The 23,268-nt window shown below is 44.1% G+C and overlaps 1 protein-coding gene across 1 annotated transcript in view; it reads left to right on the top strand.

Moving 5' to 3' along the window:
• Positions 1 to 21,379, top strand: part of FASTKD2 (FAST kinase domains 2) — an 87,673-nt gene extending 66,294 nt beyond the window's left edge. Inside the window, exons 9-12 of the mRNA XM_040441048.1 lie at positions 7,291 to 7,506; positions 7,725 to 7,812; positions 13,298 to 13,412; positions 21,063 to 21,379. Coding sequence (XP_040296982.1) covers positions 7,291 to 7,506; positions 7,725 to 7,812; positions 13,298 to 13,412; positions 21,063 to 21,203 — 560 coding nt within the window. The 3' untranslated portion in view covers positions 21,204 to 21,379. The remainder of the gene's footprint in view (positions 1 to 7,290; positions 7,507 to 7,724; positions 7,813 to 13,297; positions 13,413 to 21,062) is intronic.
• The last annotated feature ends 1,889 nt before the right edge of the window (positions 21,380 to 23,268 follow it).

The following is a 23,268-nucleotide window of genomic DNA, read 5'->3' as shown; positions in this document are numbered from 1 at the left end:
GTTATAGGCCAGTCTCATTTACCATTTTCTACACCTGTTTTAGGAAGCTGTTTTACATTTAGAAGTGGTGGAGGATCCGCCGAAGTTATGTAGAGGCCGGCGGATCCGCTACCAGTGCAGGGCTTTATTAAGACCGGCATCTAAAACACCTGTCTTAATAAGAGACCCCCTAAATGTCTATTCTTTCTGACTTCAGTTGTACACTGGGGAAGGTGTTATCAGAGACAGAATTCACACGACCGTATCCAATTTATTGTCCTTATTTTTCAGATCTATTATTCCGCAAAGTTCTCAAATTGATCTCTGTGCACATCCGCATCTATTCCATTTGTCCACAAAATACAGAAGTTATCTTTCTGTATGTCATCCGTATTTTGTGGATCCGCAATTGATTTTTATTTTAATAGTATCTTTGTGTACATTCATAAACATATCACATGATTGCATAGGCACCATTTTTTCTGGCTTTGACGGCATAGAGAGCTTTGTTCAAATTTTGTCCTTGCTCTACATCAGTTTCTGACATAATTTCTTTGTGTTCATCATGGCTGTTGTGAAAGAGGTTATCCTGAGCAGGCTTATTTCTCAGAGATGTGGACGGCAGATACCCATGCTGTCTGAAGAACCGGGGAGGAGGAGGAAATAGGTTCCTCCCATTGTCCCCAGTGGTTCAAGAAAGGCCACGTTCACTCTTTATACACTGATTTACGACAACGTCCTTATAAATTCGAGGGTTACTGTCGTATGTCGGTGGCTACATTCAATAATTTGCTTGCGACTCTACGTCCTGGTCTTACTGGTCTTAGTGTGTATACAAAGATAGCTGTCAGTCACTGAAAGTTGTACACGGGGGCAGACTTAAGTGTAGAAAGAGGTCAAAATTACAAGTTTTACTGAGTGTTTTCCCATAAAACTATATATCAATCTGCTCAGCTACTCTAGGCTGTGTGCAAATTGCATTTAAGGTGGCTGCCATCTTGCCTGAGCTGTTCTTAACAGCATTTAGAAAGCATTAAGAAAATTGCTTTATGGCAGCCACATGGTCCATAGACACAATGGACAGGAGGGGACCCTATTGACTTCTATGGGAAAGTTTCTAGGCATGCTTTGTGATCTGTGCAGAGGTCATTGTACAAGGAAAGAATAGATAAGCTTTGACAATCACCTATTGTGAATGGTGGATCCTGTCTCATACACAGAGGTGATATCATAACAGGTAGAATTGGAATGAGTTAACTGCAGTAAAGTGGTCTATATAAACCAAGAAGTGGTGCAAATTATTAGACATAGTGGCCAGTGCAAAAACTGCAGGATTTTTTTGTCTTAGTTTAAATATAAAAAGTTACATGGGAAATTAAAAATAACATAATCAAAATGTCTTTAAAAATATGTTAAACATAAAAAAGTGATTTAAACAGCAGGTACATTGCCTTTTAATAATCGGTTTCTGTTTAGCTTTCCAGTATTAAGAGCAGGGACCGTGCAGTTCTATATGTGCCTTCAAAAATAATGGAACTAGAACTAAAGTTAATGGGGGCTGTTTGAGTCCATCTGAAAATGAATCTGTCATGGCTCTTTTATGTTGTGATGAACTGAAACTTTGCTTTGTTTTTTTCTTTCATATTTTGTTAGAGCTACTGGACAACTTAATATTTTTTAATCTACTGTAATAAAATACAGTTGTCTGTTAGAAGTACTACTAATTTATTGCTGCGTTTGGTGAGCTTTGCAATGTTTAGTAACTGTAGTAATAATTTGTTTTGAAAACTTAGAGGTCCTAAGTTAGGGTCCATTCACACGTCTGCAGTGTTTTGCGGATCCGCAAAACACTGGGCTGGCACCCCTATAGAAATGTCTATTCTTGTCCGCAGCTGCGGATAAGCATAGGACATGTTCTATTTTTTCCAGAGCTGGAAGTTCGGGGCCACGCACTGGAAATGAATGAATGGACCCTTAGGGATACAAACAATATCAGAAAAATACATTCATAATTGCAAATTCACAAGTGTTAAAAATAGTTTAAAGTACAATAGTAGAAAAACATTTATATTGGAGAATCAGAGGTCCTGTATGGGTTCTATAAGGCTACTTTCACATCTGCGTTTTTACTTCAGGTTTTGAGATCTGGCAGAGGATCTCAAAACCTGAATTGGGCTACTGTCACATTAGCGTTAGCATGGTCTGTCAGGATGTTCCAGCAGGGGAACAGCTTGCCAGCTCCGTACTAACGTTAGCCCATGTGTGCTGCGGGAAGTCACTATAATGGGGACGGATCAGAGGTCCGGCCGCAGCACTGCAAACATGCCAAGACCCTATGACTGATCTCAATACTGGAAACGGTAGTGTAAAAGTAGCCTTAGGCTATTTGCACACTTGCGGTAGCAGGGTCTGGCATGGGAATAGCCTGCCAGATCCGTGTTAACGCTAGCCCACTGTGCCGCTGGAAATCCGCTCCGGCCCCATTCACTATAATGGGGGCATGCCGGTGGTCCGGCCGCAGCATAGCAAAGATGCCGAGAGGTGGCCGGACACAAACTGCAGCATGCTGCGTTCTTTGTTCCCGCTGCCTCTCGGCTTGTTTGCCGTGCTGCGGCCGGACCCCCGGCCTGCCCCTATTATAGTGACTGGGGCTGGAGCGGACTTTACGGCGGCACGGTCCCTGCTGCCGCCAGTGTGAAAGTAGCCTTACATTGATTTTCATGCCTGATCACGTTTGTTCAGTTTTGCAAACCAGACACAAAAACGCTGTTAGATTTCAACATGCTCAGTCCTATTGATTTCAGGGTGATAAGCTAGCACTAGAGGAGTCTGGCAGCCGCTTAACTCTCCTCGGTCTTCCTCAGCTCTCTGAGCAGGGGGTACATCCATAAGGGATGGATCAGGTGAGATAGGTGATCAGTCAAGCTGCTTCTCAGGTGTAGGGCGAGCCTAACACATATAGTATATATTGATGCATGTTTATCTGAATATTTATTTTCTCGCTCGTATCATTGGGGGACACAGGACTGTGGGTATAGCTGCTGCTGCTGCTAGAAGGCGACACTAGGCTAAAAAGTGTTAGCTTCTCCCGCTGGTTTTATCCCCTCCAGCCTGGAGAGAGCATATTAGTTTTTAGCTTAGTGTCGTAGGAGGCAGACCTCCCTGCTCTGCAATGTCAATTGTGCTATTTTTTATTTGTATTTGGTTTCTTTTTCAGGCTTGGGAAACAGGGCCGCCTGTTCTGCTCCTCCTTTTTTCAGGAAGTTTTGCGGTCCAACATTTCCAACGAATGGGTACTCTAGATAGTAACCTCGGGTTACAAGATCGAGTTGGCCTCCACCCTGCCGGACCGATTCTTCCTTTCCCAGCCGCCCAGTCCCTTCTCGCCCGGGGAGTGATCTCCCCGGTTCCGCTTGCGGAGCAGTTCACAGGTTTTTATTCAAACCTGTTTGTTATCCCCAAGAAAGAGGGATCCGTTCGCCCGGTGCTAGACCTTAAGTTTCTGATCCAGTTTGTCAGGGTCCATCACTTCAGGATGGAGTCTCTCTGCTCCATGGTTGCCTCTGTGGAATGGGGCGAGTTCCTTTTCTCAGTGGACATTCAGGACGCGTAACTTCACATTCCCATTGGTCCCGCGAACCAGCGTTTTCTTCGCTTTGCGGTGTAGTCTCACCACTCAGTTCATGGCTCTACCCTTCAGCCTAGCAACAGCACCCAGAGTGTTCACGAAGGTGCTCACTCCTCTCCTCACCCTTCTCCGTTCCAGGGGCATCACCCTGATCCCCTATCTGGACGACATCCTCGTCAAGGCTGCGACCTTCGATCAGAACAAGGACACCAGCCAACGTTTCGGCTGGCTGGTGAACTTCCAGAAGTCAGCACTGCATCCCAGCAGTCGGATTACTTTCCTCTGCATGATCCTCGACACGGCGCGGCGACAGTCTGCCTCCCCTCGGACAAGCAATTATCTCTTCAGCGGTCGGTTCGTCTTCTCCGGCAAAGCCATCCGTTGATCCAGATTTGCATGCAAGTGTTGGGAATGATGGTCTCTTCCTTCAAGGCAATTCCTTTTGCGCAATTCCACACTCGTCCTCTCCATCGGGCGATCTTGTCATCCTGGGACAAGACACAGAGTTCTTTGGACCATACCATCGCCCTTCCTCCGCAGGAGCGGTCGGACCTCAGGTGGTGGCTCTCGACTCCAACCTTGGTCTCCGGCAAATCCTTTAATCCTTTCTCCCGGTCTTATGGTCGGTCATCACCACCGATGCCAGCCTCCTCGGATGGGGCAGAATCTTCCCACCTTAGACAGTCCAAGACAAATGGTCTCTGTTGGAATCCAGAATGCCCATGAACATCCTGGAACTTTGGGTCATTCATTTGTTCCTGCTTTATTGGACTCCTCTCCTGAGGGGACTGCCGGTCTAGATCCAGTCGGACAATGCCACAGCGGAGGCGTAAATCAACCACCAGGGCCCGCAGTCGGGCGGTGATGGCGGAGTCGGCCAAAATTCTAAAGTGGGCGGAGGAACATGTACCAGCGCTATCGGCAGTCTACATTCCAATAGTGGAGAATGGGAGAGCGTACTTCCTCAGCCAGAAGACGGTGGACCCAGGCGAGTGGTCTCTGCACCCAGAGGTGTTCAACTCCATCTGTCTCCATTTGGTCCGTCCGGACGTGGATCTGATGGCATTCAGGATCAACCACAAGCTTCCCAAATTCATCTCACGGACAAGTGATCCCCGGGCATGCGCAGTAGACGCACTGGTGGCCCCATGGGACGGCTTTCCCCTCCTGTACGTCTTGCCCCCTTTCCCTCTCCTACACCGGGTCCTTTGCAGAATCAGGAGGGAGGGCATCCAGATGATTCCCATTGCCCCGGATTGGCTGCGCCGAGTCTGGTACACCGATCCCATCCTTCTTCTAGGAGACACTCCGTGGCCGCTTCCGCTCAGGGACAACCTTCTCTCTCAGGAACCCGTCTTCCACCAGCATTTAGAATCGCTACGTTTGATGGCGTGGCTATTGAAAACACCATTCTGAAGCGGCACGGTTTCTCCGATGGAGTTATTCGCACCATTATTAAGGCCTTATATCGTTTAAGATATATCACAGGACTTGGAAGTCTTTCCTGCGCTTCTGTGTTGACTGTTACCTCCCTTTACTCCGTTTCTCCCTTCCCACAATCTTTTTGCAAATGGGGTTGGCTTTGGGTCTTGGCCTTAGTTCCCTAAAGGGGCAGGTGTCTGCGCTTGCAATCTTTTTTCAGCGACCTCTGGCGCAAAAGGCCCCGGTTAAGACCTTTCTCCAAGAGGTGGCTCACACTGTCCCTCATTATCGCCCCCCTTTAAAATCTTTGGATTTGAACCTTGTGCTTGGTTCTCTCCAATCAGCTCCCTTCGAGCCTCTTGACATGGTTTCTCTCCGCATTCTTTCCTGGAAAGTGGCCTTTCTGGTGGCGGTCACCTCCATCAGGCGCGTGTCGGAATTGGCGGCGCTCTCCTGTAGGGAGCCCTTTCTTATTCTGCACCAAGATAAGGTGGTGCTTTGCCCTGTGCCTTCCTTTCTTCCGAAGGTAGTCTTCACCTTCCATGTCTACGAGGACATCGTTCTTCATTTTGTCCCTCGTCTTTGCATCCTAGGGAATGGGCCTTGCACCAGCTGGATGTGGTTCGTGCCCTGCGGATTTATTTATCCACTTCAGAGTAGTTTCTGCGTACCGACGCACTGTTTGTCATTCCTGAGGGTCCTCATAAGGGTTTGGCAGCCTTCAAAGGAACGATTGCCAGGTGGATCCGCTTGGCCATTGCTGAGGTGTATCGCTCCCGGGGCAATGCTCCGCCCCTCCGTATCACTGCTCACTCGACCAGGGCGGTGGGCGCTTCTTGGGCCCGTTTCCACCAGGCTTCCGCTTTGCAGCTGTGTAAGGCGGCAGCCTGTTTTTCCTTGCACACATTTACCAAGTTCTACCAGGTGCATACCTTTGCATCGGCAGACGCCGCTCTGGGTCTCAAGGTCTTGCGGGCTGCGGTATGTTAAGACTCCCACGACTGTGTCTTCCATGGGTGTGTGGTTTCTTCCCTCCCCATGGACTGCTTTGGAACGTCCCACGGTTTTGTGTCCCCCAATGATACGAGCAAGAAAATTTTGATTTTTGTGGACTCGCCTGTAAAATCTTTCTCCCACCACTTTTTTTTTTTTTTTTTTTTCTCTAATTTTGCCGCATGTGACGGCAGTTGATTAACTAGTAGGGTCCTCAGTTTTGGGTTCCGACCCACTGGTTATTGGTATGTTATTTCATTTCTGATTTCTTTTCCTCCTACTGCTTGTGCACAAACTGATATGCTCTCTCCAGGCTGGAGGGGCTATAGCCTGGAAGGCCGCAAACCGGGGTAGGCCGCAAAAGAAGCCGGGGGCTAAATTAGTTGCTGCGGCCGGCCGCGAAGCACTTCCGGACAGTTGAAAACTAAAGGCGGGGCGACCAGCCGGAACGACACTTCTGGGTGGCCGCCAGAAGGAGATGCCACCCCAAGACCCCCTGTGCCAGGGCCAAACCCCAAGGGCAGAGGACATTTGGGCCCCAGGGAGGGGAGTGGGGAATAGGGGGGAAATACTCACCCAATCCGGCCTACTCACCTCTTCTTCCTCCTGTTTTGTTCACCCTCCCTCGACGGGTCCAGCAGGGTCACCTCTTCAGCTGCTGGCGCCGAAGTGGCAGGAATCTGGCACGGAGGGAGGGCCGGATCCAGGTGACCCCTTGGCTGGCGGGAAGCAGGGGAGTGAGGCTGCCCTGGTCCTCTTTTTCTTCTTGGGGAAGCTGGCAAGGAGGGAAGTCGACCCGGGCGATGGTCCCCGGGAGAACAGTGAGGCCAGGCGGCCCTGTTCCCCCAGCCTAAAAAGGAAACAAAATAAAAATTGCAGAGCAGGGAGGTCTGCCTCCTACGACACGAAGCTAAAAACTGATATGCTCTCTCCAGGCTGGAGGGGATATAGCTGGCGGGAGGAGCTAACACTTTTTAGCCTAGTGATGCCTCCTAGCGGCAGCAGCAGCTATACCCACGGTCCTGTGTCGCCCAATGAACTCAGCGAGAAAGAGATTTTACAGTTGAGTCCACAAAAATCTAATTTTTTTTATAATAGCAAAATCTAAGGACCTTATTTAAAATAATTGGCCATAAGAAAGGTTGACCCAAATTAACCTTTTTACTGGAGTTTCTGGTAGCTATGTACATTGTGTGATTATGTTTGTATGCCGGTACCCCAAAGACTGGAGCATCATTTAACTGAAAGCTTTGTTCATTTTCCCTAAGGCATAATGCACAACATTGAAAAATCATATCTGAGCCATATTAAACTGTGCGTGTTACTGGAGTCGGGTTCAAGTCCCTATTCTATACAGGATTTAGAGAAGATTGAGGCCAACCACAGTCATTCAGTTTTTATGTGTCACACCTTCTTGAAGGACCATTTTAAAGACCCAACCTTGTACCAAGAAAACATGCAGTTTCCTAGCAGCTACTTTATCGGTAAGTACAGGATGAATATATCTTAAGTAGTGGTCTATTTTATTTGAATAAATGTTTTCTGTGGCAAACTAAGCAAAAACGAAGCAAACTACACATTATTCAGTGCACATCACTTATGATCCTGCATAACTGAATCAATATAATGGAGTTTTCTAGGGGTTTATTATTAATGACCTATCCTTTAAACACTATTAAATCTTCCACCTTTTTTCCATCAGACTTTGTGCTCACATTGGATAAAGAACAGTGCAAGCTGATTCCAACAGGGGATGTGCAGAATTTTGAAGGTTCTCAGGATATTACAAGGTATGAAGCTGTCAATCAGCAGTTGCTACTTATATACGTCTCCAACCAAAACATAAGAAAAGTTAAATGAGTTCAATAAATGACATTTTAGCTAACATTTTCCTTGGTTAACTTATTGTTACAGGACAGCAGGGCAAAGAAAAGTTCTTCTTACAAAGTCTTCTATTAGTCACTGAAAGTTTAAAGGGGTTTTCTGTCCTACCGATATTGATGACCTGCCCTCAGGATAGGTTATCTAGTGGTGGGGGTCTGACACCCGGCACATCCACAGATCAGCTGGTACGGACAGCCGTGCACCGAAAGCTATACAGCATATGGAGCTGGAACACTGTTTAGTGTCTATGACAGGGTACCACAGCTCAGCTTCAAGTGAAGAGGAGGTGAGCTGCATTATGCAAGCTCGAGACACTACACAGTGTAGAGAGCCTTCTGCTTCTGCTCCTTGCGCTGTGTAGATTTGTGTGCCACTGCTGCGCGAAACAACTGATCAATGGGGGGAATGGGTGCCAAACCTCAGCCAATCTGATATGGATGACCTACCATGGGCATAGGCCATCAATAGCTCTAGCCCAGGCAACCCCTTTAAGTAAAAGTGACAGAAAAAAGTGATGAAACTGCACAGTGCTAGCTCCTAATTAGTACTGGTTATAAAAGAACAGCTCAAAGTGTTTATGATTTTTTGTATTTAACCCCTTAGCACTCAGTAATGTACATTTATGTCAATATGATCACATGGGCACAGATGCTGTATGGGAAACTATGGCAGCTGGGGCTTAACAAAGGCTCCCAGGTCTGCCACAAGCGTCTGCATAGAAGGCTCCCAAGTCTGCCACAAGCATCTGAATATAAGTCTCCCAGGTCTGCCACAAGCGTCTACATATAAAGCTCCCAGGTACCACAAGCGTCTGCATATAAAGCTCCGAGGTCTGCCACAAGCATCTGTATATAAAGCTCCCAGGTCTGCCACAAGCATCTGTATATAAAGCTCCCAGGTCTGCCACAATCATCTGAATATAAGTCTCCTAGGTCTGCCTCAAGTGTCTGCATATAAAGCTCCCAAGTCTGCCACAAGCATCTGCATAGAAGGCTCCCAGGTCTGCCACAAGCTTCTGTATAGAAGGCTCCCAGGTCTGCCACAAGCGTCTGCATATAAAGCTCCCAAGTCTGCCACAAGCATCTGCATAGAAGGCTCTCAGGTCTCCCACAAGCTTCTGCATAGAAGGCTCCCAGGTCTGCCACAAGCTTCTGCATAGAAGGCTCCCAGGTCTGCCACAAGCTTCTGCATAGAAGGCTCCCAGGTCTGCCACAAGCTTCTGCATAGAAGGCTCCCAGGTCTGCCACAAGCATCTGTATATAAAGCTCCCAGGTCTGCCACAAGCGTCTACATATAAAGCTCCCAGGTCTGCCACAAGCGTCTACATATAAAGCTCCCAGGTCTGCCACAAGCATCTGTATATAAAGCTCCCAGGTCTGCCACAAGCGTCTGCATATAAAGCTCCCAGGTCTGCCACAAGCGTCTGCATATAAAGCTCCCAGGTCTGCCACAAGCATCTGTATATAAAGCTCCCAGGTCTGCCACAATCATCTGAATATAAGTCTCCTAGGTCTGCCTCAAGTGTCTGCATATAAAGCTCCCAAGTCTGCCACAAGCATCTGCATAGAAGGCTCCCAGGTCTGCCACAAGCGTCTACATATAAAGCTCCCAGGTACCACAAGCGTCTGCATATAAAGCTCCCAGGTCTGCCACAAGCATCTGCATAGAAGGCTCCCAGGTCTCCCACAAGCATCTGCATAGAAGGCTCCCAGGTCTGCCACAAGCTTCTGTATAGAAGGCTCCCAGGTCTGCCACAAGCGTCTGCATATAAAGCTCCCAAGTCTGCCACAAGCATCTGCATAGAAGGCTCTCAGGTCTCCCACAAGCTTCTGCATAGAAGGCTCCCAGGTCTGCCACAAGCTTCTGCATAGAAGGCTCCCAGGTCTGCCACAAGCTTCTGCATAGAAGGCTCCCAGGTCTGCCACAAGCTTCTGCATAGAAGGCTCCCAGGTCTGCCACAAGCATCTGCATATAAAGCTCCCAGGTCTGCCACAAGCATCTGCATATAAAGCTCCCAGGTCTGCCACATGCATCTGCATAGAAGGCTCTCAGGTCTCCCACAAGCTTCTGCATAGAAGGCTCCCAGGTCTCCCACAAGTATCAGCAATCAGCATTTTTGGCATGACCTAATAGTCAGTGACAGGCATAAATGCTTTGAATTTCTATGTATTCCAGAGCATTTGTATAAATGATCAAGAGATGTCTGCTTTCTGTCTTCTAAGAGGTTAAAAAATAAAGTTTAACATTAAAACTCTCCACTGTTTTTTGCACTAAAAATGCCAGTTCCAGATGTTAGTTGACTTTGTAGGGAGAATACAAAATTCAGACAGCATAAGCATTTTTCTAAACTGGTATTTTAATTAATTAGGCGTTTTGGGGGGGTCTCTAGTGTTTTTTTTCTTCTTGCTTTCTCTATAGGAAAAAAAGGACAAAAAAAAACACGTTTCACATACTCATTTAGTTAAAAAAAAAAAAAAGACTAAAAATTCATAAAACCGCATATGGTAAAAAAAAATAAAAATGTGAGTGGTTTCTATGTTTTTTTTTTTTGCGGGAAAAAAATTCCACTACAGATTCTTATTTGTAGGGATTAAAAATAAACTCAATGTTTAGCATTTAAAAAAAAAATAATAGTTCACCACCAAAAATCCATATTCAGTACCGTCACAATCACAGTAAGGCTACTTTCGCACTAGCATTTTACACCATTGCAATAATACAACCGCATGCATCCGTCATAAACGGATCCTGTTGTATTATGTCTTCTGTAGCCATGACGGATCCGTCTTGAACACCATTGAAAGTCAATGGGGGACGGATCCGTTTTCTATTGTACCTAAATGTGTAGTTTGGCTGTTCGCCTCCAGAGCGGAATGGTGACTGAACGGAGGCAAACTGATGCATTCTGAGCGTATCCTTTTCCATTCAGAATGCATTTGGGCAAAACTGATCCGTTTTGGACCGCTTGTGAGAGCCCTGAACGGATCTCACAAACGGAAAGCCAAAACGCTAGTGTGAAAGTAGACTAACCTCTATAAATTTAAATACATTGAATAATGTATTTATTATAAAATGAATACATTTTACACATTTTATATTGCATGACACATGATGATTATAAAATACATGTCAAATTTGGTGTTTAAATGGCCCCTTAAAAATGTATAAACTGTCAATGAATTATATGTACCCAAAATAGTACTAAAAAACAGCATTTCTTATTAATTAAAAAAAATATCATACAAGTTAATCAGTACGTTATACAACCCCAAAAAGATAATAAAAGTTGGTTCTTCACCCCAAAATAAGCCAGTCAGGTTAAATTTTTCAGGTACAGTAGGGGGCCATAAAGCACTACAAAAGTGTGATGGCAATGTCACATTCTCCACTATTGATTATTTTTAGTAGATGACTAGCCCTTAACCCCTTAAAGAGGACCTTTCACCGATTCTTACCCTATGAACTAACTATACAGATATGTAGAGCGGCGCCCGGGGATCTCACTGCAATTACTATTATCCCTGGGCGCCGCTCCGTTCTCCTGCTATGCCCTCCGGTATCTCCGCTCACTAAGTTATAGTAGGCGGAGATACCAGTCCCTATGTTATGGTAGGCGGAGTCTGCCCTAGCGCTGGCCAATCGCAGCGCAGAGCTCACAGCCTGGGAGGTTATTTTCTCCCAGGCTGTGAGCTCTGCAATGCGATTGGCCAGCGTTAGGGCAGACTCCGCCTACCATAACGTAGGGAACGGAGATACCGGAGGACATAGCAGGAGAACGGAGCGGCGCCCGGGGATAATAGTAAGTGCAGAGAGATCCCCGGGCGCCGCTCCACATGTATGTATACTTAGTTCATAGGGTAAGAATCGGTGAAAGGTCCTCTTTAAGGACTCATGATGTACATGTACGTCATATCTGCCCGTGACTTAAGGACCAGAGACGTACATGTACTGCATGGTGATTGGGCCGGTGCAGGTGAAAACACCAATGGCGGCGCATCAACCCTTGCACTGCCGTGGTCAGCAATCAAAAAGTCATATGCAGCCTAAAATAGTACCAATCAAACAGTCATCTCATACCGGAAAAAATGAACCCCTACATAAGACAGTCGCCCAAAAAAAAATATATATATATATATATATGGCTTTCAGAATATGGAAACACAAAAAAAGTTTTTTTTCAAAAATGCTTTATTATGTAAAACTGAAACAAACAAACAAAAAAAGTAGTCATATTTGGTATTCTAGCGTCCGTAACAACCTGCTCTGAACATTGTAAATAACAAAAAATAAAAACAGTGCCAAAATAGCCATTTTTTGTTACCTTGCCTCGCAAAAAGTGTAATATAGAGCAACCAAAAATCATATGTACCCTCAAATAGTACCAACAGAACTGCCACCTTATCCTGTAGTTTCCAAAATAGGGTCATTTTTGGGGAATTTCTACTCTAGGGGTGGATCAGGGGGTCTTCAAATGTGACATTGCAACTTAAAATTATCCCAGTGAAATCTGCCTTCCAAAAACCATATAGCGTTCCTTTCCATTCTGCGCCCTGCCATGTGCCCGTACAGCAGTTTACGACCACATATAAGTTGTTTCTGTAAACTACAGAATCAGGGTAATAAATATTGAGTTTTGTTTGGCTGTTAACCCTTGCTTTGTTACTGAAAAAAATGGATGAAATTGTAAAATCTGCCAAAAAGTAAAATTCTGAAATTTGATCTACATTTTTCCTTTAATTCTTGTGGAACACCTAAAGGGTTACCAAAGTTTGTAAAATCCATTTTGAATACCTTGAAGGTGTAGTTTCTAAAATGGGGCCATTCATGGGTGGTTTCTATTATGTAAGCCTCACAAAGTGACTTCAGACCTGAACTGGTCCTTTAAAAAGTGGGTTTTGGAAATTCTCTGGAAAAATTAAAGATTTGCTTCTAAACTTCTAAGCCTTCTAACGTCCCAAAAAAATTAAATGTAATTTACAAAATTGATCCAAACGTGAAGTAGACATATGGGAAATGTAAAGTAATAACTATTTTAGGAGGTATCACTATCTGTTTTAAAAGCAGAGAAATAGAAATGTTGAAAATTGCGAATGTTTCAAAAATTTTGGTATTTTTTTTATAAATAAAAATGAAATATTTTGACTCAAATTTACCACTGTCATGAAGTACAATATGTCATGAGAAAACAATCTCAGCATGGCCTGGATAAGTAAAAGTGTTTTAAAGTTATCACCACATAAAGTGACACATGACATGGCCTGGTCCTTAAGGTGAAAAATGACCTGAAGGGGTTAAATAGTCTTTGTATACAGTACGTGGATATTCTGTTCTGGCACAAGATTTTTTACAGGTCATCATTCACGGGTGTCTTTTTTCTGTCCTTTCTCATAGAATTGCTGTATTATGCTGCACACCGAATGCTTTTACTTTGGGAAGTCTTCACCCAGTAGGAAAGCTGGCTTTGAAAATGAGGCATCTAAAATCACTTGGTTTCACTGTTGTGGTGGTGAGTGTTTAAAATATAAAAAATACATGATCTCATATTTAAAGGGGTTTTCACGGATATCCTGGAAACAGTCTAATTTGCCAGTTACTAATATAATGTTTATAGCTGTTCAGTGCTTGATGTCTTGCTCTGGGAAGTGCTGCCACCTTGTTAGTATGGTGTAATGTACTGCCTGCACAATACTCCAGTCCTACACCTGGCTACTGTCATGGTCCCTCCTGTGACAGAGGTTAGAAGATCTGAGAGACTGGCTGCACGTTAGGTTATCTGACAGCCTATCTGTTTTCACTTGTTGCAGTGTTGTTGTTGGTAATGACCACACCTCTTGTCTCCGGTGTAGCCTGTGGTCATTACTGCTCCTCTATTTAGTCTGGACTCACACTTCATACCATGCGGTTGATATTATCTGCCTGAAGTTGGAAGAGCTAGTGTGTGGTCTTCATCTGAGTTCCTGCTTATCCATTTTCTATTGAGGATAAGTGTACTTCCCTTTTATATTTTGTTGTTCCCATTTGCTCGTTGTTTACTAGGTCTCAGGGAGACGCTGTTTCGTTCATCTGGAAAGGAAACAGTGGTCTCAGACCCTGTTAGTAATCCTAGGGCAGTGTTGGCGAACCTTTTAAAGACCGAGTGCCCAAATCGCAACCCAAAACCCACTTACTTATCGCAACATTTCACCTTAATGTTGAGGTTTTATTTTAGAAAAACTCATACATTCACATCTTTTGCTTTAAAAGAAAAGTACAATAACAGACCTTTCAATGATACAAATGTAGGACCCCAGCTTTAATGTACCCCATGTAGGACCCCAGCTTTAATAATGGCCCCCATAGTGTAGGATTTTTTTTTACTGTCCCCAGCTTTAATAATGTCCCCCATAGTGTGTGTGTGTTTTTTTTTTTTTTAGCACCCTCGGCTTTAATAATGCCCCCAGTGTAGGTCCCCATCTTAAATAATGGCCCCCCGTAGGGTATGAATAATTTTTTTTAATGCCCCATCTTAATTTCCTCCATGCTTTAAACAATGCCCCCATAATAGTCCACCGTTGTTTCTGTTTTCTTGATTTTACACGAAGAAAAAAACCACACCTTATCCACTTGCTCGCTCTGCAGCAGTCTCTTCTATCTTCACTGAACAGGACCTACGATGTGCGTGATGACGTCACTGCGCGCTCCCACGTGGTTACGTCACCACACACATCGCAGGTAATTCGGCAGGTCCTGCTTAATGAAGAGAGAAGAGACTGCCGCACCGCGAGCAAGTGGATGAGGTGAGTTTTTAATTTTTCTTGCTGCGAGTCACCATGGGGGCATTATTTAAACCATGGGGGACACTTTTTTAAACCCCTAATGAAAGTGTACTCGTCATTTGGCTGTTAAAAACGATCTTATTGATTTCAGTGGGGTCTGCATGACTGTGGAAACGGACAAAAATAGGACATGTCCTATTTTTGGACAGATGCTATTCACTGGCTGTTAAAAGAACGGCCATGTGAATAGCCCCATAGACTTTCATTAATGCTAAAAATGGCTGTGTGACGGACGTTACTTAGACGGCAGTCACACGGCCATTATTCATTGTCATGTGCATGAGGCCTAAAGGATCACACAGAAATGGATCAAATAAATGCTAAATGTGCAACTGTTTTTTTTTTTTGTTTGTTTGTTTTTTGTTTTTTTTTGTTTTTTTTTACAGGATTCATTTTTCTTTTTTTTCTTTATTCAGAATGGAAAAATAATGGTAACTTGAACACTTCCCAACTTAGGCTACTTTCACACTAGCGGCAGCCTTCTCCGGCAGGCTTTTCCAGTGGGGGAACAGCCTGCCGAATCCGTAACTACCACGTGCACTGCCGGAAGTTCACCTGGCCCTGTTCGCTATAATTGGGGACCGGCGGAGATCCGTTTTTTTAATTAACATAACGTGAGCGGACCAGATATCCCGGACTGGCATTGATTGTGTACAGGGGAGCACACAACATCATAGGTTACTGTGATGCTGTGCATGTTGGGCTGCCGGCGGAACTAATGTCCCACAATCATAAGATCTTATGATGTTGTGTGCTCCCCTGCACATGATCAATACCAGTCCGGGACATATGGCCCACTCAGGCTAGTTTCACACTAGCGACAGGATGGATCCCTGTTGGATCCGTCCTGCCTCTAGTTCACGTGTGGCCCCGGACTGCTGCTTATCCCCATTGACTATAATGAGGGGGGAGTTCCAGCGGCAGCACTTGGTGAGAGGCTGCCGTACTAAATGTCGGACATGTCGTAGTTTTAGTCCAAGGGCGTCTCGCCGCTGCCGGAACTCTGCCATCATTATAGTCAATGGGAGGTGGTACAAAAGGAGAGAGGGCCCTGCCCGTGAGGGCTTACAATCTACATGGTATGGGAGAAGGACACAGTAGGTGCACAGTAGGTGCTGTTATAGTGTGCTGTGAAGACAGTGCAGAAAACTATCAAGGGGGCAGCGTTTCTCAGAATAAGAGATCTGCGCCAAACTGCCAAAAACAATATTTTCAGTAAATGGAACATCTGGTAAAAAAGTGGTAAAAAAACCCCACATAAAGCTATTCATATTTGGTATCGCCATAATCAATCTGACCCATTGGATAGACGTAATATGCTTGTTATTCCACACAATGAACTTTCGTAAATTTAAAGTGCAAAAAACTATGGTGGAACTGCAGTTTTCCATTGCCAGCCCAAAAGGCAATTAACACCCCCCCATAAAACTGTACTTACAGTATTTGGTATCACTGTGCTGAACCATAGGATAGGTGTAATACGCTTGCTATGCCGCACAGTGAACGTTGTGAATTGTAGTGCAAAAAATATATGTTGGAACTTTCGTTTTCCATTGCCAGCCCAAAAAGGTATGATTGCCCGCACCCCCGCTGATACATGCGAGCGCAGCTTTCTCTTCATTACACTACGCATGGTCTCCCCTGTAGCCATGGCACAGTGTAAGTACAAGTGAATGGAGCGAGTACTTGTAATTCCACTGCACTTCCGAGACCACAGGCAGTGTAATGGACAGGAAGTAGTGCTCTCATGGAACGCCACCTTCTCTTCAAACAGCTGATTGGCGGGGTGCCAGGTGTCAGAATATACAGCATCTTATTTCGCACACCTCCATGGCTTAAAAAATACTCCTCAAAAGTGATGGAGTATTTTTACTCCTCCGGAAAAAATATAATACAACCTCTTGTGTACATTATCCTTGTACTGTTTTCTCTGAGCTGTGCCCGAGCTCCCAGTGTAGAGAGAACGCTGACTGTGACATTACTGTTTGTATAATCCTGAGCTGTAACATCACTGTATACCTCGAGGTGAGGGAGAAGAAAAAAGGTCTCTACTCGTTTGTGGGTTGTACTAACCCCTTAATCAGGTAAAAAAAACAACAGATGGTGTTCTTTACCCGATGAAGGGGTTAGAACAACCCTGAGACGCATTGTTTCTGGACCTCAAATCATCTAAGGAAATTTCATCCTTGGAGCACCACATAGAGCCTTTTTTCTTCTCCCTCACCGCAGGGGGTCCATTGACGAGCTCTGGCGGTTTTCATCTGGTTAGTAGCCTCATATTATTTGAGGCGCTCCATTTGTTTTAAAGCCCTACATATTGCCTTTGCTCTCCTCCCTTATTACATCACTGTATGCATTATTCTTGTACTGTTTGGAGGAAACCACGCACACTCAAGCAAGTTCAAAATATGCAAAGTGGATTTATTATGGTACAATCCAAAATGTGAATAAGAAAGCGCTCAGAAGAAATATGTTGGAGCAAAAAATTTACTATCAGTGGAATGCCTAGACCATAAATAGGTCTGGCATATGTGCTGCAGCTCTAAGAGTCCAGTTATGCCGTGTAGGATCCAGTGGAACCGCGATAATTTTGTATAGACGTTTCGGTCGTGGCTGACCTTTCTCAATATATCGGTGTAACATAAAGAGAGCAATGAGTATCAAGAGCAAGCACCTAAGTATCAAAACCTCATCAGGGAAATAACCTATGTATACATATATATACCTATTTACACGTTTGTTTAGGATTCTAAAGCCATCATAAATAAAGTATGGAACTATGTATCATTCTGGTGGTTCATCTGTGGTCATAATGGTAAAGGCAGGTTTCTAATTATCTCAAGGTGGAGAATAGGCACAGGCATGGGATAGGAAAGATTGTAGAAAGGAGTTGGAAAGAGCCGGGTACCAGGTAAGTATAATTGTGGAAAGAGCTTACCTGAAGTGGAGATTGCGAGGTAGCATGTCGGCAGTCTGTATTAGAGCTGTGGTGTGGGACTGCAGTGTGCGCTGGTTAAAATACCGGACGTGCGTGCCAGAACGCTGGAATCGGAGCTGTGCTCGTGCGCACTGTACAGAAGAGGATGGCAGCGGCCATGTTACTTGTGGGAGCGCGTGCACATGTCGGCTAATAGTACAGAGAGGGTTGGTGCGTGTGCGTTGGGCTGAAGGAGTAGGCGACGGCCATGTTCTTTGTGGGAGCATGTGTGTAGAAGCAATGTATTTGTATATGTGCGGGGTATGTACATCGTGTGATGGGATATGTAGAGAATAAGAAATATAAGGAGAGTGTTAAAACAATAAAGAAAAGGAGGAATAAAAGAAGAAAGTATGTACAGAAGAGACCCAGTGCCTAATACTACCTGTGCTGGATAGAGGAGCAATTCAACGAGTCTGGGGGAGAGATGAGACAACGTATTAATAAGGGCTCATGCACACGACCGTATGCCCTCCGAGACATACGGTCTGTGAGCGGGCTATATGTCCCGGAACGGCATACATTGTGTGCACGGGAGCGCACAGCATCATAGGTTACTATGATGCTGAGTGCATCGGGCCGCCCGCGGGGCTATTGTCCCGCAGTCATATGATATTATGAGTGCAGGACAATAGCCCCGCGGGCGGCCCGATGCACTCAGCATCATAGTAACCTATGATGTATGCCGCTCCGGGACATATGGCCTGCTCACGGACCGTATGTCTCGGAGGGCATACAGTCATGTGCATGAGCCCTAAGAAAAATAAAATAAATAATCACATGTATGTAACAAAATAACTCAACACACAGTTATATCTGTGTGAACGTGATATCTACAATGACGTGTGATTTATGATGGGAACACATCATATTCACGATTAAGGCCCCTGGGAGCCAAAGTCTCCAAGGTATGTATCCAGTAAGATTCCCTTCTCGTTAGGAGTCTGATATGATTGCCGCCGCATCTTGGTTTAGTGATTTGTTCAATGATCTGAAAGCGCAGCTAAGCAACATTATGTCCTGCTTTTTTAAAATGGTCCGTAATGGAAGCCACGGTTTTTGGCACCGCATGGTAGATTTGTGGCTAGTTATTCTGTCCTTGATCGCCTGTGTGGTTTCGCTGACGTATATAAGTCCACATGGGCATTTGATCTGATATATTACTAATTTAGAGTGGCAAGTGAAATAGTCTCTAATAGGGAAGGGGCGTCCTGTACGTAGATGATATATCATGTTGCCTTTCTGTATATTATTACAACAAGCGCATTGTAAACATGGAAATGTGCCTGTCCTTTTTGTGCCCATAAATAATTGTTTCATAGTTTTATTAAGACCGCCTAGGTCTGCCCATATTAGGTGGTCCCTGAGGTTTTTTGGTCTTTTAAGGCTGGTGACTGAAATTCGGTGATAGTGGGATATGTACGTTGTAATAAAGGCCAGTGTTTTCGAATGACCTGTTGAATTTTGGGAACTATTGTGTGGTATGTGTGAACAAAGGCTACTCTGGGTGTGTTAGTGCCTCTGGTGGTATTCTGTGATTGTAGTGTACTAGTATTTGCTTCAGTTAGGAGGTGAGCAGGATATTCTCTATCTCTGAATTTTTTCTGCATGATTTGTAATTGTGTCAATTGGCGCTCAGGGTTAGAGACAATGCGTCGTACTCGGGTGAATTGAGATTTGGGTAAGGATTTTTTTGTATTGTTGGGGAGACAGCTCGTGTATTGGAGAAGGCCGTTCCTGTCTGTTGGTTTAATGTAAAGGTCTGTTGAAAGTGTGCCATTCTCATCTTTTTGGACCAATGTGTCTAAAAACTGATGGATAGTGTAGAGTATAGATAGTGTACAGTGAATGTGAGTTCTCCTCTTATCTGGTTAATGGTTTCAACAAACTGTGTATTGGGCCAGTCCATATACAAAACACGTCATCTATTTATTTATGCCAACTAGGGTTGTTGCGGGTATCGAAATTTCGATACCCAATCAATACTTTTGTTCCGGTATCGATACGATACCGGGATTTCAATTTTTCCGATACTGGGCTGCGCTTCTGCGCAGTCTAGTATCTCTGAACATGAGCGCGCTGCTGTCGGCGCGCTCATGTTCCCTCAGCAGCACAGGGGAGAAGCAAGCTGTCCTCCCTCCCCCTCTGCTGCCGCTGCCACCAATGAGAGGGGTGGAGGAGGGGCGGGCACACAGCTCTAATACAGACTGCCGACACGCTACATCGCAATCTCCACTTCAGGTAAGCTCTTTCCACAATCATACTTACCCAATATCCGGTTCTTGCCAACTCCTTCCTACAATCTTTCCTATCCCATGCCTGTGCCTATTCTCCACCTTGAGATAATTAGAAACCTGCCTTTACCATTATGACTACATATGAACCACCAGAATGATACATAGTTCCATATTTTATTTATGATGGCTTTAGAATCCTAAACAAACAAATGTGTAAATAGGGGTATATATATATATATATATATATATATATATATATATATATATATATATATATATATATATATATATATACACATATACATAGGTTATTTCCCTGATGAGGTTTTGATACTTAGGTGCTTGCCCTTGATACTCATTGCTCTTTTTATGTTACAGCGATTATATTTAAAAACGGTCAGCCACGACCGAAACGTCTATACAAAATTATCATGGTTCCACTGGATCCTACACGGCATAACTGGACTCCTCAGAGCTGTAGCACATACGCCAGACCTATTTATGGTCTAGGCATTCCACTGATGGTCAATTTTTTGCTCCAACTTCTGAGCACTTTCTTATTCACATTTTGCATTGTACCATAATAAATCTACTTTGCATATTTTGAACTTGCTCGAGTGTGCGTGGTTTCCTCCAAATTATTACTTAAGGTCTTTTGACCCGTACACCACAGCACCTCAAAAAAAAACAAGGAGTGCACATCCCTCTTCTTCTCCAATACCTTATTCTTGTACTGTGACATCCATGTGTTTATTTTCCATGCTCTATGACATCATAGTGTGCATTATCTGTGGGCCTCATGGTGAGCGAAGTACAAGTAATCATAAGCTTTTTTTTTTTTTTTTTTTTTTTTGCTGTTTTTATGTTGCTCCTCACGTGGTCATGGTGGAGTGGGAGCCACTAGTTTTTGTGTTACACCCCTGTACAGCAGAATTTATCAATGTAATATGCATCATGTAATACTGTCTGTCCTATTTTTCAATGTTTTTTTTGCCAGAAAAATTCTGATAGTCCTCTCTGAGGGCAGCATACAATAGAGTGGGTGATGCTGCACTTGGGTTTATATTTTACTATGATTCAGACTATATTTCAGTAGAAACCTGTTAACTAATCTTTGTTTTTTCAAGGTTCCCGTAAACCAGTTTTTAATGCTGACTGAAGCAAAGAAAGTGGAGTTCCTGAGAGAAAATATATTTAATGGTACCTCCAGCAATCAGAATTTAGTGCTGGCAAATGAAGTCAAACAGATTGCCCATCATGAGACATAGGTGTCCATAGCGCTGACGTGGATTGGCTAAATATAAAATTCAAAGGAGCTTTACAACAGAGGCTCCTAGGATTCATTACTTACAGTGTATCATTATGGCCATTCAGCATCATTTGCAACTTCTACAGTCTTTGTAATTATGTAAAATCCATTTGATAAATTAAAAATGTCTCTTGTTTTAGCAATTTGTTTTTTATTTGACCCCTATAAGCTGACAAATGAGCAAATAAATCGCTTTCATTGAGCTAAAACAGTTCCTCTAAAAACGAAAGGAATAAGGTCATCAAGATAAGTGAACAGAACAGACACATTGCCTGCATTTCTATCGTGCTTTATGGGATTAAGCCATTGAGTTGGAGTCAAAACTAGTTTTTGGTGGAGTTGGATTCAGAGTTGGTGGAAATGTACTGACTCCTGCTTAAAAAAATATTGGGGGTCGTTTATCAAACTGGTGTAAAGTAGAACTGGCTTAGTTGCCCATAGCAACCAATCAGATTCCACCTTTCATTTTGGACAGCTACTTTGGAAAATGAAAGGAGGAATCTGATTGGTTGCTTTGGGCAACTAAGCTAGTTCTACTTTACACTTTCTTTCCTGTCCTTATACTATAAGCAGTGATAAACAGGGTGTTCTAGTGGTGATAGATAATCAGTTCTCACCTCTTCTGTGTTCTCTTCTGTCCTTATACCATAAACCCGTGATAAGCAGGGCGTTCTAGTGGTGATAGATATTCAGTTCTCACCTCTCCTGTCCCTTATACTATAAACAGTGATAAGCAGGGTGTTCTAGTGGTAATAGATATATTAAGTTATCACCTCTCCTGTGTTCTCCCCTGTCCTTATACTATAAGCAGTGATAAGCAGGATGTTCTGGTGGTGACAGATAATCAGTTCTCATCTCTTCTGGGTGCTCTCCTGTCCCTTATACCTTAAACAGTGATAAGCAGGGTGTTCTAGTGGTGATAGAGAATCAGTTCTCACCTTTCCTGTGTTCTCCCCTGTTCTGATACCATAAACAGTGATACGCAGGGTGTCCTAGTGGTGATAGAGAATAAGTTCTCACATCTCCTGTGTTCTCTTCTGTCCTTATACTATAACCTGTGATAAGCAGGGTGTTCTAGTGGTGATAATCCATTCTCACCTCTCCTGTCCTTATACTTTGTATCTTTACGCTGTTCCAAGGCCCTTAGTTATAATGTCTGAAACTGTGCTGCACATGGTCAGTAGTAACTTCTTCCTCTAAAGACCAGAGGAGGATGTTCACTACTGAGCATGTCTGCATTCCTCTCAGAAATTCTAGACCTAACAGGAAGACAGCATTAAAGGGGATGTCTGGGAATAAGTAACTTTTTATAGGTGCCCGCAGCCTGTCTCTGCTATGGAAAGACTCATACAGTGAGGAACAGAAGTATTTGAACACCCTGCGATTTTGCAAGTTCTCCCACTTAGAAATCATGGAGGGGTCTGAAATTCACATTGTAGGTGCATTCCCACTCTGAGAGATGGAATAAAAAAAATAAAATCAGGAAATCACATTGTATGATATTTAAAGAATGTATTTGTCTTGCACTGCTGAACATAAGTATTTGAACACCTGAGAAAATCTGTGTTAATATTTGGTACAGAAGCCTTTGTTTGCAATTACAGAGGTCAAACGTTTCCTGTAGTTCTTGACCAGGTTTGCACACACTGCAACAGGGATTTTGGCCCACTCCTCCACACAGATGTCCTCTCTAGATCTGTCAGGTTTCGGGGCTGTCGCTGAACAACACGGAATTTCAGCTCCCTCCAAAGATGTTCTATTGGATTTAGGTCTGGAGACTGGCTAGGCCACTCCAGAACCTCGATATGCTTCTTACGGAGCCACTCCTTGGTTATCCTGGCTGTGCGCTTCAGGTCGTTGTCATCTTGGAAGACCCAGCCAAGACCCATCTTCAATGCTCTGACTGAGGGAAGGAGGTTGTTGCTCAAAATTTCACAATAAATGGCCCCCTTCATCCTCTCCTTAATACAGTGCAGTTGTCCTGTCCCCTTCGCAGAAAAGCACCCCTAAAGCATGATGTTACC

The sequence above is a fragment of the Bufo bufo genome, chromosome 7 (assembly GCF_905171765.1).
Source record: "Bufo bufo chromosome 7, aBufBuf1.1, whole genome shotgun sequence".
In the NCBI taxonomy this organism is placed as follows: Eukaryota; Metazoa; Chordata; class Amphibia; order Anura; family Bufonidae; genus Bufo; species Bufo bufo.
The sequence above is the reverse complement of the archived record's forward strand: the minus strand, read 5'-3'. Positions and strand labels throughout refer to the sequence as shown.